The sequence below is a fragment of the Pseudoliparis swirei genome, chromosome 15 (assembly GCF_029220125.1).
Source record: "Pseudoliparis swirei isolate HS2019 ecotype Mariana Trench chromosome 15, NWPU_hadal_v1, whole genome shotgun sequence".
Taxonomy (NCBI): domain Eukaryota; kingdom Metazoa; phylum Chordata; class Actinopteri; order Perciformes; family Liparidae; genus Pseudoliparis; species Pseudoliparis swirei.
Window position 1 is genome coordinate 14,266,598 of NC_079402.1, and position 26,265 is coordinate 14,292,862.

At 39.9% G+C, this 26,265-nt stretch overlaps 4 protein-coding genes across 4 annotated transcripts in view; 1 reads left to right on the forward strand and 3 right to left on the reverse strand.

The window, feature by feature from the left end:
- The window catches only part of ass1 (argininosuccinate synthase 1), a 28,565-nt gene extending 20,732 nt beyond the window's left edge, over positions 1-7,833 (reverse strand). Inside the window, exons 1-2 of the mRNA XM_056432393.1 lie at positions 7,725-7,833; positions 1,023-1,154 (exon numbers count right to left, since the gene is read on the reverse strand). Of these exons, the coding sequence (XP_056288368.1) occupies positions 1,023-1,124 (102 nt within the window). The 5' untranslated portion in view covers positions 1,125-1,154; positions 7,725-7,833. The remainder of the gene's footprint in view (positions 1-1,022; positions 1,155-7,724) is intronic.
- A 2,691-nt stretch (positions 7,834-10,524) lies between these two features.
- On the reverse strand, positions 10,525-15,940 carry surf4 (surfeit 4). The gene is made up of 6 exons (XM_056432394.1): positions 15,752-15,940; positions 13,412-13,598; positions 12,494-12,570; positions 12,360-12,403; positions 11,520-11,706; positions 10,525-11,031 (listed from the first exon to the last, which is right to left on the reverse strand). The coding sequence occupies exons 1-6, from the start codon at positions 15,797-15,799 to the stop codon at positions 10,765-10,767; spliced, it is 810 nt and encodes a 269-aa protein (XP_056288369.1). The 5' UTR covers positions 15,800-15,940; the 3' UTR covers positions 10,525-10,764.
- A 1,328-nt stretch (positions 15,941-17,268) lies between these two features.
- surf2 (surfeit 2) lies at positions 17,269-20,191 on the reverse strand. The gene is made up of 6 exons (XM_056432395.1): positions 20,043-20,191; positions 19,753-19,904; positions 19,471-19,574; positions 18,403-18,588; positions 18,123-18,256; positions 17,269-18,013 (listed from the first exon to the last, which is right to left on the reverse strand). The coding sequence occupies exons 1-6, from the start codon at positions 20,115-20,117 to the stop codon at positions 17,924-17,926; spliced, it is 741 nt and encodes a 246-aa protein (XP_056288370.1). The 5' UTR covers positions 20,118-20,191; the 3' UTR covers positions 17,269-17,923.
- A 705-nt stretch (positions 20,192-20,896) lies between these two features.
- Positions 20,897-26,204, forward strand: bbln (bublin coiled coil protein). The gene is made up of 2 exons (XM_056432396.1): positions 20,897-21,226; positions 21,459-26,204. The coding sequence occupies exons 1-2, from the start codon at positions 21,148-21,150 to the stop codon at positions 21,698-21,700; spliced, it is 321 nt and encodes a 106-aa protein (XP_056288371.1). The 5' UTR covers positions 20,897-21,147; the 3' UTR covers positions 21,701-26,204.
- Positions 26,205-26,265: the final 61 nt, after the last annotated feature.

Consider the following 26,265-nt stretch of genomic DNA (forward strand, 5'->3'; position numbering starts at 1 on the left):
TAATTGCACATTACATTGGCTCAAAGATGTACATTTTCACAAATACCTGCAACTGAAACTAAACTGTGATTCCGTTTGGAGCTCCGGTGCCGGCTCATGACTGTGCATGTTTTAAATCTGCCAATCCACAATCTTGTCATTCAGATCACGTCTGTTGACGACATGTTGCAATTACCTCAGAGCAGAAAACAAGTATGAACACCACTAAAGGTTTGAAGAGGCAGTCTGATGTCCTGAGCTGAATACTAAATACATTCCTGCAGCGACAGGATACTACTCACGTAAACTGAGCGGGCACACCCGCAGTGATTCTACTACTGTGCTTCTGATCTTTTCAGTACTTTATCATTTAAATTTCAGTGCAGTAGATTAATGAGTCACATTTCAATTCAATATACATATTAAAAACCTCTTTGCCAGTCAGCGGCACCCAGTCGACTCTTTCCCATTACACTTGCATACCCAGTGATTTATTTGAAGTTCATTTTACATACAGAGAACAGCGCAAAACCTCATCTTTTCACATTCCAGGGAAAGGCATAAGCAGTTATCATTGTATAATTCTGCCTGACTGTTGATGCAAACGTGTCTGAAAAATATGCAAATGCTTAATTCATCAGAGACAAGCAATTATGAATTGGATCAGTGATTGCTATTCATCTACTCCCAGAAAGAGCCAAAGCCAAAAAGAGTTGGAGGGGGCTGCACCTCACTTGTCACAGCAGTCAACCCCCCCCCCCCCCCCCAAACACACACAAAGCCACCGAATGAAAAGTTAGACAGTGCAAACATCTGCCTGTTTTGCACTTCTAAACTGCCCGCCAGCATAGAGTTAATCCAGCTAGATTTGTGCTGACATTATAAAACCAGATCCTGTGTGGGTGGAAATCAATGGCAACTTTGTTGCGACATGCCAGTATGACAGGATGCGTCAGCTGACTGGAACAGTGGTGTATGCATGAACAAACTGCTGGTTGGAAGCACAAACAAAAGACACCAGTTTCCCAAACCCTACACCTTACCAAGAACGCGATCACATCGTAGCCCTGCTCCTTCAGCCAAACCAGAATACAGGAAGTGTCCAGTCCACCGCTGTAGGCCAGAACCACTGTTCCTTTAGACATCCTGAGGGTTCAGTACAACAGGTGGAGAAGCTGTGGAGTGGTAGAAGAGAAGAACAAGGGAGGCCATTATACATCATCACTAGCTGGGGAGGAAATGTAAATGTACAACCCGAGTGTACTAACCTCACGACCCCTAAGACTATCTCTTGTCATTTGATTATTACGTTATTTTTAACATTACGATTCGCCAATTGGAAAAAGGAAAATTAAAAAATTGCATAAGAGGATAAACACATGTACACAGGTCAGTGATTGGAACATAATTGGAACATAATAAGCAGCATTACATCACCGGGATGCTACATAAACTAAAACGAGACGTACTTTGCCAAAGCAGCTGGTTACGCGTTAAAAACATCGCCATTCACTCACTGCTACTTGAACTGCGGTCAAGCCAGCCGCCACTTCGAAAAACACAGTCAAGCCAGCCCGCACGATTTTTTTCAGTACACGTATATACCAGGCATTACGGTGTGAGTGTGTGAAAACTGTTTTCAAAATAAGAGCGAACTTCCGGTGAACGTGATATGACGAAACACGCCTTTAAATACAGATATAGTGATAGATTAAACTAAATGAAGAGATGAAAAATCATGAATGGTATTAATGATGAACACATTAAATGAAATAAAGTAATTATTCCAATATTGGGATATTCTGATTTAGAATTTCAAAATAAAAGCTAAAGACTTTCACTTCTGATTCATGGTAGAGTACCTCAATGTGTCATCCAGAGATGCAAATCTGAAACTTTCTTCAAAAAAGGTACACTGCAGTCTTGTTAATGGTGACCTCTGCTAGACTCATGAATATTTTCATAAGATATTACTGTGTAGATTTTGAATAAATTCACTTTAAAGTTAGCGAAATCAATATGATTAATATTATGGCAATATTTGGATTTTATTTAAAGCAAATCTGAAACTTTCTTCAAAAGGGTACACTGCAGTCTTGTTAATGGTGACCTCTGCTAGACCCATGAATATTTTCATGAGATATTACTGTGTAGATTTTGAATAAATTCACTTTAAACTTAGCGAGAAATAAATATTATTAATATTATTGCAATATTTGGATTTTATTTAAAGCAAATCTGAAACTTTCTTCAAAAAAGGTACACTGCAGTCTTGTTAATGGTGACCTCAGCTAGGTCCATGAATATTTTCATGAGATATTACTGTGTAGATTTTGAATAAATTCACTTTAAAGTTAGCGAGAAATCAATATGATTAATATTATGGCAATATTTGGATTTTATTTAAAGCAAATCTGAAACTTTCTTCAAAAAAGGTACACTGCAGTCTTGTTAATGGTGACCTCTGCTAGACCCATGAATATTTTCATGAGATATTACTGTGTAGATTTTGAATAAATTCACTTTAAACTTAGCAATGGTGACCTCAGCTAGGTCCATGATTTCAAATATTTGGATTTTATTTAAAGCAAATCTGAAACTTTCTTCCATGAGATATTACTGTGGAGATTTTGAATAAATTCACTTTAAAGTTAGCGAGAAATAAATATTATTAATATTATTGCAATATTTGGATTTTATTTAAAGCAAATCTGAAACTTTCTTCAAAAAAGGTACACTGCAGTCTTGTTAATGGTGACCTCAGCTAGGTCCATGATTATTCTCATGAGATATTACTGTGGAGATTTCGAATAAATTCACTTTAAAGTTAGCGAGAAATCAATATGATTAATATTATTGCAATATTTGGATTTTATTTAAAGAAAATCTGAAACTTTCTTCAAAAGAGGTACACTGCAGTCTTGTTAAGGGTGACCTCTGCTAGGTCCATGATTATTCTCATGAGATATTACTGTGGAGATTTTGAATAAATTCACTTTAAACTTAGCGAGAAATAAATATTATTAATATTATTGCAATATTTGGATTTTATTTAAAGCAAATCTGAAACTTTCTTCAAAAAAGGTACACTGCAGTCTTGTTAATGGTGACCTCAGCTAGGTCCATGATTATTCTCATGAGATATTACTGTGGAGATTTCGAATAAATTCACTTTAAAGTTAGCGAGAAATAAATATGATTAATATTATTGCAATATTTAGATTTTATTTAAAGTAAATCTGAAACTTTCTTCAAAAAAGGTACACTGCAGTCTTGTTAAGGGTGACCTCTGCTAGAGCCATGATTATTCTCATGAGATATTACTGTAGAGATTTTGAATAAATTCACTTTAAAGTTAGTGAGAAATCAATATGATTAATATTATGGCAATATTTGGATTTTATTTAAAGCAAATCTGAAACTTTCTTCAAAAGAGGTACACTGCAGTCTTGTTAATGGTGACCTCTGCTAGACCCATGAATATTTTCATGAGATATTACTGTGTAGATTTTGAATAAATTCACTTTAAAGTTAGCGAGAAATAAATATTATCAATATTATGACAATATTTGGATTTTATTTAAAGCAAATCTGAAAGTTTCTTCAAAAAAGGTACACTGCAGTCTTGTTATTGGTGACCTCAGCTAGGTCCATGATTATTTTCATGAGATATTACTGTGGAGACTTTGAATAAATTCACTTTAAAGTTAGTGAGAAATCAATATGATTAATATTATGGCAATATTTTGATTTTATTTAAAGTAAATCTGAAACTTTCTTCAAAAGAGGTACACTGCAGTCTTGTTAATGGTGACCTCTGCTAGACCCATGAATATTTTCATGAGATATTACTGTGTAGATTTTGAAGAAATTCAATTTAAAGTTAGCGAAAAATAAATATTATTAACACACACAAACACTACTCTGCAGACTGACCTTCGACCTTCAAATTCTCTCTAGAATATAACCTTACTGCTTTATATTCAACATAAGTCTTTTAGTTAATTTGTCATACTTCCAATCTACTTCGAGATGTGGATCCTTTTCAAATTCAAAGAAGGGCATCTGAATACCCTAAGGTTTAGAACCGATAGGTCTGAGTTAAGGGCCCCAAAAAGGTCCAAAGGGTAAAATTGGGCCTTGTTCTCTTGTATTTGCAGATTTATTGACAAGTGCAAAAATGGCCATAATGTCCTAAATATTATTCCTGGAAATTCTAAATTGAACGCAGACATTCAAGACAGGGCCTACAATGATGTTGATGACATTTCTTCCAAAACACCCACAAGAGTTAATTGGCTGTCTGAAATCCAGGACTTGAAGAGGGTGTGTGATTTAGCAAATCTGAGACCCTGTTGTGAGTTTGGGCAGGATTTTAGCTTTTCTTTTTTCTAAACATGTCAGAGCTTAGCTTTCTTTCCCAGGTTGTAGCCACTCCCAAATGGGGCCCAACCATGTAGGCTGGCAATATATAGTACTACCCCATTTGCGGGTACCCAATTTTTACTCAAAACAAGTTCCAAACAAAGTGATTGAGACATCAAACAAAGTGATTGAGACATTAAGTAAAAAAACAACAACAACAGCATATGCAACAATATTTCAACACAGAAACAATTCAGTTATAATTAACCAAATCTACTCATGAAGTAAGTAGTCATATGGCAATAACTTTACCAGCATTCACAAAAAATAATAACATAGTTAGCAACAAAAAGTCTAAGGAAGAGTTTTTTCTAATTCTTGCGAGTTTTTCCTAAGTGTATGCAGTGTATTTAAGTGAATAATTAGGTGCGGAAGGAAATTGTCCTGGGATGTAAGTCAGTGGGGGACCCGGGTGAGAGGAGTCAGCTACAATCTTCCTTGCTCGCTTCAGGGTCCTGGAAGCAGACAAGTCCTGGAGGGATGGCAGATTGCAGCCAATCACTCTCTCAGCGGAGCAGATGATCCGCTGCAGTCTGGCTCTGTCCTTAGCAGTGGCTGCAGCGTACCAGACGGTGATGGAGGAGCAGAGGATGGACTCGATGATGGCAGTGTAGAAGTGCACCATCATGGTCTTTGGCAGGTTCAATTCAGCTACGTCAGGAAGAACGCCCCCTGCCATGCCTTTTTAGTGATGGAGCTGATGTTCAGCTCCCACTTGAGGTCCTGTTATTTAGCTGATATTTCAGATTTGCTTAAAATAAAATTCATATATTGCCATAATATTAATAATATTTATTTCTCGCCAACTTTAAATTGAATTCATTCAAATTTCCCACAGTAATATCTCATGAAAATAATCATGGGTCTAGCAGAGGTCACCATTAACAAGACTGCAGTGTACCTCTTTTGAAGAAAGTTTCAGATTTGCTTTAAATAAAATCCAAATATTGTCATAATATTGATAATATTTATTTCTCGCTAAGTTTAAAGTGAATTTATTCGAAATCTCCACAGTAATATCTCATGAAAATATTCATGGGTCTAGCTGAGGTCACCAATAACAAGACTGCAGTGTACCTCTTTTGAAGAAAGTTTCAGATTTGCTTTAAATAAAATCCAAATATTGTCATAATATTAATAATATTTATTTCTCGCTAAATTTAAAGTGAATGTATTCAAAATCTACACAGTAATATCTCATGAAAATATTCATGGGTCTAGCAGAGGTCACCATTAACAAGACTGCAGTGTACCTTTTTTGAAGAAAGTTTCAGATTTACTTTAAATAAAATCCAAATATTGCCATAATATTAATAATATTTATTTCTCGCTAACTTTAAAGTGAATTTATTCAAAATCTCCACAGTAATATCTCATGAGAATAATCATGGACCTAGCAGAGGTCACCCTTAACAAGACTGCAGTGTACCTCTTTTGAAGAAAGTTTCAGATTTTCTTTAAATAAAATCCAAATATTGCAATAATATTAATCATATTGATTTCTCGCTAACTTTAAAGTGAATTTATTCAAAATCTCCACAGTAATATCTCATGAGAATAATCATGGACCTAGCAGAGGTCACCCTTAACAAGACTGCAGTGTACCTCTTTTGAAGAAAGTTTCAGATTTTCTTTAAATAAAATCCAAATATTGCAATAATATTAATCATATTGATTTCTCGCTAACTTTAAAGTGAATTTATTCAAAATCTCCACAGTAATATCTCATGAGAATAATCATGGCTCTAGCAGAGGTCACCCTTAACAAGACTGCAGTGTACCTTTTTTGAAGAAAGTTTCAGATTTACTTTAAATAAAATCTAAATATTGCAATAATATTAATCATATTGATTTCTCGCTAACTTTAAAGTGAATTTATTCAAAATCTACACAGTAATATCTCATGAAAATATTCATGGGTCTAGCAGAGGTCACCATTAACAAGACTGCAGTGTACCTTTTTCGAAGAAAGTTTCAGATTTTCTTTAAATAAAATCCAAATATTGCAATAATATTAATCATATTGATTTCTCGCTAACTTTAAAGTGAATTAATTCAAAATCTCCACAGTAATATCTCATGAGAATAATCATGGCTCTAGCAGAGGTCACCCTTAACAAGACTGCAGTGTACCTTTTTTGAAGAAAGTTTCAGATTTTCTTTAAATAAAATCCAAATATTGCCATAATATTAATAATATTTATTTCTCGCTAAGTTTAAAGTGAATTTATTCGAAATCTCCACAGTAATATCTCATGAACATATTCATGGACCTAGCAGAGGTCACCATTAACAAGACTGCAGTGTACCTTTTTTGAAGAAAGTTTCAGATTTTCTTTAAATAAAATCCAAATATTGCCATAATATTAATCATATTGATTTCTCGCTAACTTTAAAGTGAATTTATTCAAAATCTACACAGTAATATCTCATGAAAATATTCATGGACCTAGCTGAGGTCACCATTAACAAGACTGCAGTGTACCTTTTTTGAAGAAAGTTTCAGATTTGCTTTAAATAAAATCCAAATATTGCAATAATATTAATAATATTTATTTCTCGCTAAGTTTAAAGTGAATTTATTCAAAATCTACACAGTAATATCTCATGAAAATATTCATGGGTCTAGCAGAGGTCACCATTAACAAGACTGCAGTGTACCTTTTTTGAAGAAAGTTTCAGATTTGCTTTAAATAAAATCCAAATATTGCCATAATATTAATCATATTGATTTCTCGCTAACTTTAAAGTGAATTTATTCAAAATCTACACAGTAATATCTCATGAAAATATTCATGGGTCTAGCAGAGGTCACCATTAACAAGACTGCAGTGTACCTTTTTTGAAGAAAGTTTCAGATTTGCATCTCTGGATGACACATTGAGGTACTCTACCATGAATCAGAAGTGAAAGTCTTTAGCTTTTATTTTGAAATTCTAAATCAGAATATCCCAATATTGGAATAATTACTTTATTTCATTTAATGTGTTCATCATTAATACCATTCATGATTTTTCATCTCTTCATTTAGTTTAATCTATCACTATATCTGTATTTAAAGGCGTGTTTCGTCATATCACGTTCACCGGAAGTTCGCTCTTATTTTGAAGACAGCTTTCACACGCTCGTACCGTAATGTCTGGTATATACGTGTACTGAAAAAAATCGTGCGGGCTGGCTTGACTGTGTTTTTCGAAGTGGCGGCTGGCTTGACCGCAGTCTACTTGATGGTGCGCAGCAGTCGCTGCCGTGACTGATAGATAACGTCACAGTAGCCAACATTAAATACAAATACAAACAAGAATGCGGGTTGTACTTACGTGAGAGAGAGGGAGGTAAGAGCGCGTTTTCCAGAGACGTTGTCGCCGTTGGTGTGTCGGTGAGAACTGAAGGAGAGTAGCCGCAGCGTGCTTGGTCAACAGGCTACTTCGGTCTGACTGGTCCAACACACATTGCATCATCCATTCGCACGTGTGAAAGATGCTCTCGTGTTGCATTGTGGGAATTGTAGGATGCAGCGTTTGGAGCTCTACATTTTGGTTTTAATATGCAAGCGCAATGCTAAATCGATGGAGTATCCTTTAAGCAGCGATACAATAAGCATTCAGATCCTTTACTTAAGTAAAAATCTATGCAAAGTAACTGATATATTATATTATTACATTGAAAAAGATGTTGCGAGGTATTGTAGGGCTGGGCCCCCTCCAAAATGGCCACAAGATACATTTGATGGTCGAAATAAAAAAAGTAAACAAGGTACTGCGTCACATATTTGTTGAACTTTTCTCCAACCATCATGCAGTGTTCACAGCCCACTACATCATTACACAATGTGAATCTAATGCTACAATGTTCTTGACCCACAATGTATTGGTTGCTTACTTTTTCCACCATAGCTGCATATTGCAGATTGCTTTGTTTGCTGTGTTTGTATTTAATATTTAGAATCTAGCTCATTGTTTTGTGCCGTTTAATCATGTTAGTCTTTGAGGTACCGTTACATCTCCAGCAGGCCAAACACAGAGACTAGTACCACCCGAGTCTAGTTAATACTTGATTGAGAGGCGTGACCCATCAACATGTAAACTGTTCACTGCAGACACCCAGAGAAATATAAACTAAGAAACCCCAAAAAACTAAATGGCTCAAACAGATCCATTGCAATAAAGTTTTAACATCGTAGGTCGTTAGGTCAGTCTGTACGCAAGTCCTGACCTTCCAACAATCGTCCAATTACAAACTAACCTTTCTAGAAAATAGGTAGTATATAGACACTTTTGAATTATAGTGGAACGCTGAGCACATTGGCTCTCTCTCTGCCACCCCCACACACATACCTACACTGGCCCTTTGTAACTATCCTGGGACGACCTTCTCGCCACAGTTCGTCCCATCCCGAAAGAGATAAGACTATCTTAAACCTCCCGAGCACGGTAGAGAATCTTCAAAAAGCAACAAGTGAATCATGTCTTTGTCCTGCACATGAACTCTTCAAGCAGAATCAATTAACCCTATATACACTGAAACGAGGAACAACGTGCATACATTACTGATGGCTGGAGAGGGAAGACCTGGGTGGGGCCTAGAGGGTTAGACTACACCCTGTGCTCCAATGGGGCATGCGTGATACTCTGTTGAATAAACCTTATTGAAGTTCAACTAAAATCCTCCTGCAGTACGGCTGGTCTTTCCTGCACGCATGGTCGTGGATTGGTTAAATCGCGACACCTTTCAGTTTGGCCTTACAATATTTTAGAATTTTCTATTACCATTTTTTGAAAAGCTGCGATATCGAACGGGTCTTCAAAAAGACACTGTGCCGATGTTCTTCAGCTGCGAGTACATCATAAGGGCTCAAATGTATATTTATTAATATGAATGGTGATGTTAATATTTACTCATTAGATCAGTTATATCAGCCCATTAGGTAGTCTATTTATGTTTCCTTATTTCTTGTAACATTTGACTATAATTCAGTTGGCCCTGTTGGGACTCCGCCCACTCCCCCTCTCTACCTCCATCTGCCCGATGGATCATGGAGGTCTGGATTGTGGAAGATGCCTACTACCAACTATTCATACACTATCATATTCATTGATTGTGTTGTTACTATTTTAATTTGTGTACAATGATTCCTTCTGTACACATGGCATCTATTGCACTTGTCCATCCTGGAGAGAGAACCTCCTCTGTTGCTCTCCTGAGGTTTCTGAAAGGGTTATTTGGTAGTTTTTCCTGATCCGATGTGAGGTTCTGGGACAGGGATGTCGATATGTACAGATTGCAAAGCACTCGTCAAATTTGTAATGTGTGAAAATGGGCTATGCAAATAAACTGAATTGAATTGAACCTACACCAAGACAGTAACCTTATATCTTTGAATTTTTATTTATTCGCCATGAAGTTCCAAAATAAAAAATACAATATAAACTTTTGAAATTAATACACTGAATTGTTTTAATTTGTATGTCTTACAGGGCAAAAAACACTGAGCAAGTCCAGATAGCAAGTGACTGCTTAGTCCTCAGGCTTTACTAGATTGCAGATTATGGAGTTTCACAAACATTGAGCCTCCCACTCTTACTCACCCAGATCATACACAGTTCACAAGTTAGGCATTTGCCAAAGACGTACAAGACAAAATACCCAATAACAAGTCGTGGAGCTAACAATTGTGTTGAAAACTTTCAATCAAACGCGACTGCAACCCACCAATTTAAACACAATGTACATGTCCACCTCCCTCTGGATTCAACTCCCTATGAACAATTGTCAGGCGAGAATGACGGTGTAAAGATGTTTTAAAGGCTACAGTGTCGAAGGGAAAACCTCAGGGGAGATAAAAACCTGGAGTCAAGGCGAGTTGCTGTCAAATCAGTGCCCGAGTTTGAAATAAAGAGTAAGTCTCTGACACTAAGATCCAACGTCGGAAAAAAGAAAGACCAGCACGGGGTGGGGCGGGGGCAAACTTCTGCACTGGGTCCACTGCAGCATTTACTTAGAAAATATGAACGCTAATCTATTATAACTCATGGCATAACACCCATTAAAATAAAATACATTGTTTCATCTCTTCTGCAAACAAAACAAATAAACCGTAAAAAAAAAATCCATAGTATGTATCTTTGAAACACGTCTTTTTTATTATTGTTATGGAAAACCAACATGGCATTATGCATGACGTAAAATAGAAAACAAATGTCCATAAATGAGTGACATGGTGTCACTGGATTGATACCAAATAAACCAGAAGCGGTGTTCCCTGGTGGGTGGAACTGGAGGAGGGAAGGTCTTTGAGTCCCAATGGGTGGGGGAAGTTAGTGGTGGTGTGCAATCCTCGTATCATAACCCCCCCTTGGCCTACCACTCTTTCTTTTTCTCATCCATGGACACTCCTCCAGGTCCAAGTGCCACCACTAACAGCAGACCACCGATGACCGAGGTGGTCTGGAAGAAGTCGTACTTGAGGAAGTCGTGCATGGGCTTGTAGGCGGGGACGGTCCAGAAGGCGTTGAAGTAGATGTTGATGGCCAGAAGCCACACGACCAGGGTCAACGCCGCCAGCTTGGTTTTGAAGCCTATGGCCACCAGGATGATGAGTGCAGTTCCAACCATGTTCTGCAGGATCTGTGAGAGAAAGTCAATGTAGGAGAGTCAAGACTGCACTTTACAGTTCATGTTCATCACGTCACAGATGGGCCACTGACTGACCAGCAAGTTTCAAGTCTGCAAATCATTCAGCAGAGACTTGCTGCACAACAATGAGTGGGAAAAAAAGGAAAGAAAAAACTTGTTTGCTGATTATTTCCCAACCGTTAGGTTCTAAAGCAGAAATAGACACTCACACCTTCGCACAGCACAGGAAGGTGCCGTGTTTCCAGATTATGAATAAATGTCTGCTTGGGGAAATTGACGCTTCAATATATTAGCTTAGCATATTAGCAAACAGCAAAACATGTGAGTGGCATCGATCTTCTCATCCATCTCTTGACAATAAAGCAATTTATTTATTAATCTAATAGCACGATATTACATATTTGTCCATAAGAAGTAGTGGCGTAGCATTGGTCATGACTCAATGATAAAATAGGGTTATTGTTGTCGTCGGTACTCACAGAGAAGAAGTTGGAGTCAAAGTGCAGCAGAGTCATGAACATGAGCACGAGCAGGACTCGACCACCCAGCTGCATGTACTGCTTTGGCGAACTCTCCCCCATGGAGGGTACTCCAGCAAACATGCTCTTTCCTTCCGAACGAGACTCGGCCAGCAGCAGCAGCAGACCACCTCCGAGGGCGAGGTTTCTGGGAGAGGTGAGAGGATGGTTATTTTTGGACAGTGTCCGTTAGACCTGCTGCCAGTCAAGCAGACACATGTCTTGAATACGAGGCGCATACGGCACAACCAGATTTTCTGATCATGATTTTATAACTGATGCAACCACGTGTTCTTCTTCATACCAATGAATCTGTTTATTTAGTTCAACAAACCACTCGTTTAGTAATAACTTTGCAAATGTCAATCCCAACAGAGCCTTTTTTGTTTTGGGAATTTTCAATATGGTATTTTAAACTACTTCCATGATCCATCATCCTTGATCAACTCATTGACTGCAGTTCTTAGCCTTTTAGAACTTCAGTTAACCCCAACTTGATACTAACAACGAGCAGCATGAAGACTAAAAAGTACACAAAGTACAAGAAACACAACAATGTAGCACTGATTTATCTGATGGCCTCGTCTGGCTTGTTGATGTTGAAATAAATCACAGGTCTCGTTGGCAGTTATTGTCGGAGTCTGTTTGACAACTAAAAAGCGTTCTATTTTACTACCATAGCAAATAAAAATGTCCGATGCTGCAGAAAAAGCGATGCATGCTGTCAGTCATGAAGCCGCTTCTCATCAATGATCACAAGTAGTAAAATAACACAAACTAAACCGACACAGAGACACTTACCTCAACAAAAATTTGAGATCCCATAAAATGCTGTATGCAACAGTCTGGGGGGGAAAAGATATTCTAGATCAGTTCCAAAAATATATATTGCTTGTGAAAATAAAAAAAAGTATGTATGATGTCATTGTTCTTACCTGTAGCGCTATGATGGAAAATAGTCCAAAGCAGGCATACTGTACAAAATTTCTACTGAGGATGAGGACACAACCACCTGTTAGGACACACACACACAACAAAGTTGTGATCATTATTGCAGCAACATATTGTTCATTGTCTTCTTTACAAATGCCAACATGTTTCCATTAAATTGTTTAGCAAACTTTTGAAATGTCGCAAAAAAAGAAATTTACAATGTTTCCGTTAACTGTCTTGCCTGCCCAAAGACACACAGATGAACACAGTAGAAGTAGCAACGGCTGTGTACACTTTCCCTCACCCCTCAATTGGGGAAGTTTTAATGTTTTTTTAAAAATGTCAGCTCGAAAAGAGGAAAACGAATTTGCACCTTATGGTCCTATCAGAGAAGACGCAGACAACAGGAAACACATGAATGTCACGTGAGTTAACCGTCTGCTACGTCAGAATAGACTCTGCAAAGTCTTTCTGGTGTGTGATGCTTTCAAAAGTGTGGAAACTTCTGCTCTGAGACAATTTCCTTCAAAGTTTAAGGAGCTCAGGGATGCATTTCCACAAGCACCACAACTGATGAGTGAACAAGTGGGCTGCCTCTTGGCCTCCTTCAACACGTCTCATCCGTCGCCCCTGGCCTCTCCAATCCGGAAGATGTTTTTTTAACCCAGAAGTGAAGTTTGCTTTGTTTGTATTTATCTATTACACAATGTCCAGCAAACTATAGACACTATGGGGATGAAATTCACTGAGCACAATTTCAGGAATAGCCATTTTACTGACTCCTTACTGTTGTTAGCAGTTTTTTTTGGTCACCCCCTCCCCAGTAACGCCACAAAAACATGTATATTGCTCCTGTAAATTCTGAGGGTGACTCATGTTATCTTCGTAATCTGACCGTGCGCTGCCTCCCATTCACTCACCCAGCTGTCCGACGAGGTTCATCAGCACAAAGGACGTAGCCAGGAAGTAGCCACAGCTCCAGGTAGCCTCGATGTAGTCCCTCTGCTCATTCCACTGGAACCACATGCGGATGCCATCTTCCAGGAAAGTGCTGATGAGACACAGACGTGCCAGGTGGGGCAGATACTGTTTGGTTAGCCTAAGAAACTGCACAACAGAGAGAAAAATAAGAAGAAATTATTGACAAGAACAACAGTGGCTTTAAGTGTGAAAAACAATAAAAGGATGTGGTTTCTTATGCATTGCTGAGCTTGCTTATAACAGCATAACCAAGAAATACCATTACTGGGTTACCAAGTTGTAACACACATAACTGAATCACATTAAAAAGGTCACCAACAGACTCCTTAAAAATCCTATGACATACTTTTTTTTACAGTAAGAGAAATAGTGCTTAAGCTATGGCAGATATGTGCTGTGGAGCAGGTTTTTGCTTTGTTTTCATAAGTAAATGGAATGTCTGTTTGTCTTTCATTCACTGGTGAGACTAGATTAGTCAGGTAATGTTGTTAATTAGGTGGCATTTAAAACACCCACACCAAGTATTAATACTATGAGTGCAACAAAAACCACAGTTACAAAGAGATAAGACATCATAAGGTACACAATGTTCCGACTCCTACAAATTAATCGTTTAAATATTTAAGCATTAAAAAAAAGCTAAGATTTACTAACTGAAGATATAACTGGATTTGAACAGATTTTTTTGATTTAAAATGTATGAGAAGGCAGAGTTGAAGTTTTGTCATTGGCCGACAACTCAAGACAATAACAGGGCTGGGCATCCCTCCTACAACCCTAAATGCCAAGGGCTTCTCGTGTATTATGAGTTGAAGTACACTCAATGTTTACGCACACAAAAAAAAGATATCCTCTCAAATAGAGTTAATGAACAGATCGTCAGATTGTTCAGTGACCCAGTAGCGGTGCTGCCCCGCCTACTCGGCAGGCCACATCAGCACTGTGAGACCGTAGCAGCCTATCAGCATCCACCAACTCCCACTGTGATTGCTATGTGGGACATGAATGGATCACATGGGAGCCAATGCGAACAAGCATGAGGTCCCTGCAACAGTCTCCAAATAGACCATTTTGGAGAAAGAAAACATGTTAGCTCAGAGATGTCCCCTCTACGTGGGCTTAGCAGAGTTTTTTTTTTTTTTTACAAAGGGAAGACATGTCACTTCCCTTTTCTAAATATTTTACAATACACAGCACTCCTGTTGGGAGTGTAGAAACAAAGTAGTTGTAATTAGATTAGGCAACATAAATGTTGGTTGTTTGCATGAGTAGTGAGTTCAGTCCACACAGCTGGCATAATAAACATATTTAGACAGAACTGACTCCAGGACTGTTAAATAGTGCTCTTCGACAGATACAGCCAATGTTGAAACAGTCTGTCAAGTCCTGCAAAAGACACAATGCCATGAATCCAACACACAGTACAGCACACACACACCTCCTATGAGCCAGACGATAGTAACGTGTACAAATTACAGAAGGTAACGTTACAGGGGTACAAAACCCAAATCCCTTGGGGCTTTTTCTCTCTATTATCTACATTGCAACGTGGGTCACAAGCAGACCTGTAATCTGATCGTGACACCTCAGTGAATTTCCTAAAGACATACCAGTAGATAAAAAAAACACTCAAGGAAAATGGACCTAAAAAGCAGCTGTGGCATGTGTAAGAGAGAGAAGGCTCAGTTTTGGGGGTGAGCTGTTTGGTGTGGCAGATCTGTCAAGGCCACAAGCAGCTACTAAGTTGAGGGAAATACAACGCTCATCTTACTCAATAAATACAATGTAACTACAAGACACAAGCAATGCTGAGCAAGTATCGTGTTAAAACACAAATGGGCAAATACCTGTTAGCCCATAACTTGGAGGCTAAGCCGAGTGATTTCACAACTGCTGTCTGGCTGAGAGGCTGTTCATGAACCAGGTGCATAATGATGTCGCCATCTACATTTAGACTCGTTACTGTTAACAAAGTTGGTCGTTCCCAAACACGTTTTTAATTTGACCGCATGGATAAATAACGCGTTAGCCAGCTAATCCATCTGGAGATACTTGACAGGACTCAAACGTCTCGAGTTACGTGAAACACAACCAAACCAGCCGCCGCATTGATACACCGCGACGTGAATGAGGTCTGCTATCTACTGGGGATTCGTAGAAACATTAACAAAAAACGGTGTGACCCGCCCTCCCAAAAAAGCCTCACGTTACTCCTCTCAGACTGACTAGTTAGCAGCTACCGAGCTAACACCGCCTAGCCGTGCTAAAACGTACGTTACCTGGTCTGCCACGTCTTCGGCTGTGCTCATGAGATCCTCCTGTCCCATATTTGTGTAATATTGCGATCTCTAATATTTGAAGCTCAGCGCAACACGATTTTAAAGTGTTGTTTTTTCCCCGCAGGCTGCACTAGGACTGCTCCTCCCCCGTTAACGTTATTTACTTGAAGATTTCCCGACCGCCTGTACGCAGAGAAAGGCCGCCTCCGCCCCACAATGCCCCGCGGCGAGCGGAGAGAGACAGGGCCCCCCCCCTACATGGTACTGCAACCGCTGCATGCCACGTATGCTGATCGGGCCAGGAGCGCGACACCTCTCCTCGGCGTTGTTTTCGGGGTGTACACGTGAAAAGGATCACAGGTGGACCCGAACTGAGTCTTTCTTTTTTTCTTTACAATAATGTGTTACACATGTTTATCCTGAAAAATGCAGCGTTTATAGATGGTTGCGCTTTCGTGACGGATGTGCATTCCTTATTTCTTTACTTTACTGTTCACTATAAGAGTTTATGTTTCTATTTGTTATGTTTCATAACCTTTTGACTACATGTTCTTTCTTTTCTCCTCCTGTGTTTGTTGACCATGACATTAGGACACATTTGTATGTGTGGAGCCAACTTTGCAATAAACCTCATTCAGGAAAGCATTAACATTATGATTAATTCAGAATTTGACTGCCCTTTAATTTAATTTAATAATTGAATGTAAAAATGAATGAATGAATGAAAAAAGAACTGCCAGTCATGTTTACAACGTTTTGAAGGAGCTGTAGCCTACTACTCCAAACAAGTAATGTTATGTAACTATCAGCATGTACAATTTTGACAGGATGATTTTGTTATTGAATTGAACAACTTCATTACTACCTTAATGCTCACACTTTGTTCAATGTTCTACAACTTGACAGGGCACACAAAGATGAATAAGAACTAGAGGGAAACCTACATAAGTGTCTTGGTAACGTGTTGGGCCAGCGTCATTTCTCTGAAACGGGAGGTGCGAGCAAAAATAAGTTCCTTCATTCAGGGTTTTGATGATGATGCTGCTCATGTCAACAATTTCCCATACTTCTGGTGTACAGTTGAACTTTAGCGAATATAAAAGCCACAGCATACAAATATGTTCATACTCTTCCACCTGTTGAGTGACCCCTTGTGCTCTGTGGAGGAGTGCATCGTCTTTCTGGTAGAGAGCGAGAACTCCCTTCATCTCCCAGACGTCTAAGGGTCAAATTAATTCAGCTTATTTTAAGTTTATTAACTTTTGGCCTTCAGCCAACAAAAAAAATGGCTTGTTATTTACTTAAATGTGTGACAAATGATATCTGCAGAAGGATGATGAAAATAACTGTAACAAGAGAGCCGTACTATGAGATGAACTGGGATGGAGGTGTTAAATGTAAATGTTTTGCAACAATAAAAATGACTTGCCCTCAACGTTTACATATAGGCAAAGGGAAGAAGAGAAAGACGCTGATGGCTCAGAAGAACAATGTTGTGTGACAAGATGTTTCAGAAGTGTAAATTACACATTTAATTAGAACAATTTAGCGAGAAAATGTTGCATTGACTGGTTGGAGCCACAAGGTAATGATATTCCGTCACTGAATGTTTTTCGCAGACAGAATCGGTTTATCCTGGGTGAAAACGTTTATCGTCACATTGGAAGAGCGGTTATCATAAAAGCCTGTTGACAGTCAGTCAACAAGTGGCCGTAACTTCTGATAGAGCTGTCAAAATGACCTACGACAGCAGTCAACTGGTTGTTTTTATGACCACACCTTCAGCTACGATACAGTCTATTAGGATAGACAAATGATTGACATAATTGCCGTTTGTAAAGGTCTTTTCTTTTTACGCAATATGGGAAAAAGACAACAACTGAGAAACCAAAGTTTCCAAATTAAGTTGTATTTTATCCGAGTACACTTGAACAAACCAGACAATACAACTTATCCAGTCAACACTATATCACATAAACCAGACTCTTTGGATCACAATTTGGCAAACAGACAACGTTTCATATGCTGAAAATGTGAAAAATCAACTGGACGTTCACCTATACAAACGTCAGGCTGGGTCAGACCGGAATGCTACTCCAAACTAGAAATGCAGTGTAGCTCCCTGACACATTATCAGGTGTTAAAAATACTGTATGAAAGGAGTTTTACTTTTTACTTTCCATTTGGCACTTTCACTTGTTTCTTACGCCCTGATCTCCAGTGGTTACTTCTGAATTTCTTCTGAAAACCACCACCCTGTCCCTGAAAGACATAAATATGATAGCATTAATTATTGCCAAATATAAAGAGCATACGGTTGAGTTATTTACATCCGTTCCACTATAAAATATGATTTCAGATTTCTACATACCTTCTTACGCTTCTGCTGCACCTGCTTATCCACAACCATTTCCTCCTCTTCATCTGTCTTGAAGTCACCTTCCTCCTTATTTCCACCAACCTCCATACTTTCCTGAGCCTCATTTTTTAAAGTGAACATCTTGGCTGGAGAAACACATGACACAGCAAAGTCACACCTCTTTAGAGACAGTAAATTCACTTGGTTTTGCCTCGCGTGAACCGTCACGACACAACAGCCATAATAAAAAAAGTGGACAGATGTCTACAGTGTGTGCACTTGGGATACTGACCAGGGTAGAGGTCACTCATGCTGTCTTCTGAGTCACTGTGATCCTCTTCACTGGAGGAGGGTTCCCACGATGTGCTCCCTTGTTTTGAGGGCCTCCCCCGATTGACCTCTTCTCTGGTGTCTTTGTGCCTTTTCTGTGTCAGTCTGGCTGGAACGAACTCAATGCCTTCCTTCACACACTCTTCATCTAGAGCAGGAACGAGACAGTCAGGTCAGTGATCCAGCTGACAGTGTGACTTGGCCAACATAACTGCGGTGGACAATGGAGTGCACAGCGATAATACTGATAGAACATTGTGAGGGTTTCTAATATGGGTGATGTTCATTAAAATTGTTAAAAAAATAATTCTGAATGCGTCATAAGATCGTGAAGTCTGGTGATAAGTAATACTACAAAGGGCTTTTGAAGGATCTTGGTACAATGGCAACACTATTAAGAAGCGTCCGCTAAGGCGTCAGCTAATGAGATAGTTAATAAAATAAACTTCCTTGCTGAATGGCGAGTATCACACTAATCAAAATTGTGACTTGATAATGATGTGGAGACGGCAGAGTTGTTGGGTTGTACTTGCATTTTTTTCTCACTAAAAAAATTAACATCATGATTATGCAGTTGACAATTTAGTGCCCTATAAAATAAATCCAAATACTTTTGAAAATGTAGGTCAAGCACATTAACGATTATATTCGGCTTAGAGATCATACCGATATAAATATATTTGTATAAACAGATATACGAATAATCTTTCTTTGTATAAATGACTGATGTACTGCACAATATACATCCTGGTCCTCGACTGCATTCTCTTTATTTATTTTGTCTTATTCTGTTTGTACTATTTTTAACTGTTTGTATGTTTTGCATCTTTGTATGTATTACATATTTTCCTTTCTCTGGATCCCAAGAAATTGAGCAGCCGCTTAGGCGTCAGCAATAGGGAACCAGTTAATAAACTAAACTTCCTTCCTGAATGGTGAATATCACAATAAAAGTCCATTTAATTTGGGCCTTTGCAGTAAAAACAACAACTCCGAAGTGACATGCGTGTAGAATAAGTGATGCACTGACATTTGGAGAGGGCTTTCTTGTAGCGTTTCCCGTTGACATGTTTGAGGACATGGTGAGGCTGCCGGTTGAGGTGTCTGAGGGTCAGCTTACAGAACAGCTGATTGCTGTAAAACAGACAGAAGGCATCAGACAATTAGCTACACGTGTGCAGGCTAGCTTAACACATTTAGCCCATTTCCGAGTGAGGAATTGAGGCCTTTCCTTCACAAGCAACGCCATATGTTGCAAGTAGAAAGTATCTCTCGTGCAAAGTGAGACACTGGCAAGCAAGTGTCTACTTACGGTTGCTTCGTGCTCGGTACAATCTGAGGTTCATACTGGCTGTAGTTGAACTCTGCTGTTGCACTCAGTTTCTCATATTTCTTCCCTTTAGTGAAATTCTGTAGCTCCGTCAGGTTGCATGGAAACTCGTGGCCATTTAGAGTACATTTGATCTGTAAAGAAACCCCGAAACAAAACAATGTATATGACTAATGTAGCCTTCGCAGTGCAGGGCTCATGTGACACACTAGCAATACGGCTAGCATAACAACGGTGCGTTTCGCGAAATGTGATCAATTTAGCTCACGAACCTTTTTGCCATCTATAAGCTGAAGGAAAGGGTGGTTACAAAGAAAGGCTTTGACGTCCGCAGGTAATTCTTCCATAGCTTTAAAACACTTCAAAACATTTCGGTGTGTTGATCAGGCCACCCATGCAGGAAATGACTACACGTGGGTCGTTGGCGCAGACTCTGTTGCACCATGTGTTAGCTCCATCTACTGACTAAAGAAAGGAAGGTCAGTTTGAACGAAAGGGTAAAGCCATTCAGCTATCATCGTGGTATTTATTAAACAAGACCCTTTAATCAAATATATTTGAGGAAACCAGTAACGGTAAAGCTTGGGGTTTTCATTAATGCTCACAGGGAAACGGAATAAATAAGATAAAGTAGCAAACTAGTATTATACAACCGAATAAAATACTGCTTTTATGGCACAGACACGTCAATGTGTATGTATGTGTAACTATTGTGAAAATAGAGGAAGCTCAAGTGACTATAGAGTGCAAAATAAACGTTAATTGGCAAATGTCAGGCGCGAACAAGTCAGCTGACTGACATCACCTGACAGCTCAGAATTAGAGCGCACGGTATTATAGATGGCCCACTCTGTTTGTATTTTCAGGTATTTAACTTTAAATTAAAAAGTTGACCATATCTGCAAATTGACACTAGTAGTAAAACATAAAAACACGTTTTTAAGTTTATTTGAGGGGTTGGAGTTAAGATACGTTCACGTATCTACCTATCTAGATTTCTGTATAGAGTGAGTACTCTGTCACCCTACCAGACATATCTTTGCTGAGAAGTTAAAACCCCGCCCACACGTTTCCCATGATTCACCGCTTCGATAAACAAACTCCTGACGTGAGCCAATGACAACTGCCAAGCTAACTAGACAGCTAGCACCAACGAAAACCTCTTCTGTATATCTGAATCTGTACATTTTTCCAAACTGACTGAAAATAACGTTTACGTAAATATTTCATATTGAGTTTGTTGGTCGTTTTGCTGAATTTGAACAACAAATTATCAAGCAACCAAGCTAGCTATTTAATTGTTAACGCCATACGGTAGCTAGTGGATTTCTAATTCTAATTCTAACGTTACTGAACGTGAAGGTTTCACGTTAAATAATGTCTGGACCAAACGGAGATCCAAACATCTCAATTGACGATGGTATCAACGACGACGAAGATGAATTAGATGACGAAGGTAATGCGCTAATGTGTTGATTCGTTGTAGAAACGTGTACACATTAATTCATACGGTTAATCCGAGTTAAAGGAATAACAACATGGGTGCTTTATTTATTTTGACATTAATCCCGTCCAAAAAAATGGGGTTATCAGTGATGGAAATGTTACTTTACTTTTGCTTTACTCTGCAAGAAAAGTTTTTTTACTTTGCCTGACAAATGACTGATTTCTCTGCTTCATACCCACAGAGTATGAAGTCATCAACTCCACACTAGATCAGATTAACTCTTATCTCGATGACCTGGAAGATCGGAATGATTCACTCAATGGCAAACTGCACGAATTAATGGAGTCAAACAAGCAAGCCCGGCTGGAGTTCAGGGCCCAACTGCTCGGCTCCCAGACCCAAGAGGAGCAATGTCCTGTAGACGGGGATTCCTCCTCAACCAACAAGGAAGACCTGAATAAAGACAATGGGGATTGCAAATGAGTGAGGGGTGCCGAGTTAATCAAAATACAGGGATGGAAATATTTAGTTGACTCGACTCCTTACTTGTCTGTTGGACGAATGATCCCTGATCTGCAGAGTTCATGCCTATCCAATTCTTCTCCATCGGCAGATGTGACATTGTGCTTGTCCTCAGTCTCTTTCTCCTTTGTTGAACTGATGTGCAGATGTTTGGTTGTGTAACGGAGTTAGAAATACATTCTGTTATTTCTTGTTTTCAATGTGTTGTATTTTATTTTTGTTTGTTGTTCAACAATATTGTTGAGTGTTTGTGAATTTTATTTTAATGAGCCATTTTTATTTAGTGTTATTTTTAAAATTCTGTTTCCTGTGGAAATTGCTTTCCATCTGTTGCACTTCCTGCTCCTGAGTCCGTCTCTCCCTCACAATGGTTTTGTATTGCAGAGGGTGAGTCGAGTGGGAAATTATGTTGCACTGTTTTGGCTCTATTCTTTAATGGAAGTGCAAAGATGGACCAGAAGGCAATAAGTGTTTTCTGTTGTCTTCTGCAGCATAAATAAATGCTGGGAAAATCTATCATCGGAGTCTACTTCTTCTATGCCGTTTCACATCCGTTACACTGGTGCCGTGACCTGGATCTTTAGACCAGCTTGATGCTCGTCGCCGTGGATGTTGTGCTGACGTCCTGATCCGCCTTTGAAGACCGTTGTGGTCATATCAGGTTTTTAAGAGATTGTGGAATAGGGCATAGTGCTTCAAATTGTTTGATCTCAGTGTGTCGATGACTTTTGATTATTGATATATATTTTTTTTTTTCTTTTTTTCTTCTGCATATTCATTGCATTTCTACTACGTTTGGTTCTAAATACACAACGCAAGTACATTTATTGGTTATAAAAACGATCGCTATAGCAACAATGGATGAGTTTGCTAGCCCTAAGTTGCCAAAGGGGAGGGGTGCTTGGCTCAGTCATATTTCTAACAGTAGGAATGTGGGATACTCTAAACTAACACCGGATAATTGTGATACAGGGCTAGGTCAGAGCCCAGATTGTACTCCTGTTGGTGGGTTAATGAGGGGTCCTCTTACGTCCACTCCTGACAGTGATGTTGATGCCATAAACCATAAACCATCTCACAGACATGGTAGGGAAGTTAGGTGTTCAAATTGGTGAGTCTATTGTAGAAATTAATATCAGCTGGTGTTGTAAACATGAACAGTGATCCCCAGACTACTACCACCCAGACAACACAATGTACTGTTGACCAACATGAACGCCCTCCACATGTGACAGTCCATGTGAACTCTGATAAAGGACTTCAGACATTCAGAGGTGACAATACTGACAGATACCCAGTCCAGGACTGGATTGACATGACTAAAACACATCTCCGAAAACGAGAGATTCCTCTGTGTGACCAAGCAGAAGAAGTTATGAGCCATTTGATGGGCAAGGCCAGAGATGTTGTGAAGATTGCCTTGCCTCGTGACCCTGCGCTTAATGTCAAACAAGAACCCGAACTGATATATAATGTTCTCCTCCACTACTTCAGTGTCACTCCCTCATGTCTTCCTCTCGCAGACTTCTATGCTACCTTGCCTGAGCATAGAGAAAACCCAGTCGACTACCGGATAAGACTGAACAAAGCTGCCGACCTCGCTCTCGTAGGCTTACACAGACAAGGGAAGCGGACGGAGAACATAAATGATGAAGTGGCGCTTATGTTTGTCAAGCACTGCCCTGACCCAGAATTGTCTTGCACTCTGAAGTTTAAACCACTTCACGAATGGACCTCGCGTGATGTTCAGCTGAGGATTGATGAATATCACCGCGAGTTGAGGTCTAGTGGCGGTGCCGCGGGTACTGCACATCTAAAGAGCTACATCACCGCAGTGGCTTCTGACCAGCCCAGTCAGCCATCGACTGGCCAGGCAGTGCAGTGCCTTACTCAGAGTCCCTCACCTTCCCATCTCCAAACCCAGCATCATGTGTGTCATCCCCTTTGCCCTTCTCCAGCATCTGTCCCAGTTCCAGGTGAACTCTGCCATGCTCCGAGTCGTCCCTCTGTGCCAGTCGTGGCACAAAATCTCCAACAGTCAGAGGAGAGACTTCTCACCCGTATGGTCGACATGTTCCAGGAGATGATGGAGAAAATGCAGTCGCGCGACACTGTGCATCCAACTCGAGGTGGGCGATTCCAGCGTCCCTCCCATGAAAAGCGTTCCAGAGAGGCAGTTTGTAAGGTCTGCAATGACTCAAGCCACACCACCATCTCACATTGTATGGCTGAGAGACTTTGTTTTGGCTGCCACCAAACTGAACTGCCCTGCCAAAGATTCAACCCGATACCAGACGGAGGGAAACTAGCCGACTTGTATTCAGAGGGAGGCAGTACAGGTCGCACAACAAACTCCCAAACAGACGACATGTCTGATGCTGAGACTGTGTACACGTCTGCGAGAGACTCGTGTGATAAATCTGAGGTGGTTGTTTATCAGAATATTCACAGAGTTGGCAGCAGTGACAGTCTTTTCTACACACCTGTGGTAATGGGTGGGACTATTACAATAGGTGGCATGTTGGACAGTGGCTCTATGGCGTGTAGCATTAGTGAAACAGCTGAGATGAAACTGAGAGATGCTGGAGTGATAACTGACCAAGAACAAATTGATGTCAATGTAGTCCTTGTTGGATGTGGTGGACTTCGTGTTAGGCCCAAGTGTGCTTTTGGTGTGGAGATGGAAGTGTACGGTTCTAAGATGTTTGTTCCAACACTTGTTGTCCCTGGACAGCATGATGAGTTGATTATAGGAACCAATGTTATAAAACACGTCTTGCGCCAGTCTAAACTCTGCAAGTCCTATTGGAAGACTGTATCTGGCCCTTGCCCAGACAAAGACTCAGACACTGAAAGTTTTCTGTCCATGCTACAAGAGAGCAGAATCGACATGCTCAGTTGTACAACAGGAGAGTAAAGGGACCCAATATCAAGATCGGTGACAGGGTGCTCCTGGCCAACAGAAAGGAAAGAGGTAAGAAGAAGCTTGCTGACAGGTGGGACTCAACCGTCTACACTGTGGTGGACGTAAAGACGGAGACACACACATACAGAATCCGCGACACAGTCACTGGACGGGAGAAGGTGATCCACAGGAACTTGCTGATGCAGGTTAATTTCCTTCCTGTGGGGGACACATGTGAAATGTCTGACCGGGCTTCATCCCTGCTAGTTACAGGATCCTCAGCTTCAGGAGATGATGGTGGTGAGGCAGAAGAGGTGCCTGGGAGAAGGAGTGAGCCTCGCAGTGTGGCTAGTGAAAGCTTTGACACTGAAAGTGACAGAGAAGCTCCTGTAACTGTGGAAGATGGACAGGGCATCTTGACTGATGCGGTGCCTGTGGATTCGGAGAGGAGAACCATTGACTGGATTACTCAGTTGTCTGTGCCAAGTCTAGCTGAGGCGGAAACGGCTGACATGACGAGTGTTACTTCTGACCTCCAGAACACAGCTATCTCACATGAGGACCACACAACTGATCAGTCTGTGACTGGTGATTCTTGCCCTTTGACTGCTGCAGATGTCTCAGCAGATGTGAGACAGTCAGACTTTGATCTTGACATCACGACACAGACGGACAACACATCTGACACTTTGCACACTGTGGTTGAGGTCTCACCCGCACACTCTGGTGGTTTTAATGCACAGGTCAGGTCAAGATTTGGTCGCATAATTAATCCTGTGAACAGGCTTATACAGACCATGTCCAGGCAGGATGTTGTCCAGGAGTAGCTCAATGTTGGGGCTGTTTGCAACTCCATATTCCAGATTTTTACTTTTTTAAATCATAAGCCGGTAGCTTATGCCCTTATGGGTCTGGAAAGTGTTGTATTAGTATAATGTCCCACTGTTCTGTTTCCCTTATGTCATGGGCCAGTATTGCACTGCACTTTCGGTGTGGGTCTTGTGGGGTGTACAAGGCACCCCGTTGCCAGTTGTTGGTTTGAGAGGCAAGCACTGCTCTCGTACCACTTCATCCTTATGGGATACATTTTATGTTGGTTTTCTTGATGTTGGCCCTTTGTAAGTCGTCAACCTGTAATGTTTTCTTTGGCGTGCACTCTGTAGTCAGTGCTCATGTTTGATAAAATTCAGTGGGGGTGAATGTAACGGAGTCAGAAATACATTCTGTTATTTCTTGTTTTCAATGTGTTGTATTTTATTTTTGTTTGTTGTTCAACAATATTGTTGAGTGTTTGTGAATTTTATTTTAATGAGCCATTTTTATTTAGTGTTATTTTTAAAATTCTGTTTCCTGTGGAAATTGCTTTCCATCTGTTGCACTTCCTGCTCCTGAGTCCGTCGCTCCCTCACAATGGTTTTGTATTGCAGAGGGTGAGTCGAGTGGGAAATTATGTTGCACTGTTTTGGCTCTATTCTTTAATGGAAGTGCAAAGATGGACCAGAAGGCAATAAGTGTTTTCTGTTGTCTTCTGCAGCATAAATAAATGCTGGGAAAATCTATCATCGGAGTCTACTTCTTCTATGCCGTTTCACATCCGTTACAGTTGCTCACCTGGAACTAT

Excerpts from the sequence above, each read along its gene's own strand:
- surf2 (XM_056432395.1), bottom strand. The coding sequence starts at position 20,117 with ATGGAAGAATTACCTGCGGACGTCAAAGCCTTTCTTTGTAACCACCCT. Across the intron at positions 19,575-19,752 it reads GTACCGAGCACGAAGCAACC|CAATCAGCTGTTCTGTAAGC; the intron begins GTAAGTAGACAC and ends TCTGTTTTACAG. Across the intron at positions 18,014-18,122 it reads TGCAGCAGAAGCGTAAGAAG|GGACAGGGTGGTGGTTTTCA; the intron begins GTATGTAGAAAT and ends TATGTCTTTCAG.
- bbln (XM_056432396.1), top strand. The coding sequence starts at position 21,148 with ATGTCTGGACCAAACGGAGATCCAAACATCTCAATTGACGATGGTATC. Across the intron at positions 21,227-21,458 it reads AGATGAATTAGATGACGAAG|AGTATGAAGTCATCAACTCC; the intron begins GTAATGCGCTAA and ends TCATACCCACAG.
- surf4 (XM_056432394.1), bottom strand. The coding sequence starts at position 15,799 with ATGGGACAGGAGGATCTCATGAGCACAGCCGAAGACGTGGCAGACCAG. Across the intron at positions 12,571-13,411 it reads GAACCTCGTCGGACAGCTGG|GTGGTTGTGTCCTCATCCTC; the intron begins GTGAGTGAATGG and ends GTGTCCTAACAG. Across the intron at positions 11,032-11,519 it reads TTGACTCCAACTTCTTCTCT|ATCCTGCAGAACATGGTTGG; the intron begins GTGAGTACCGAC and ends TTTCTCTCACAG.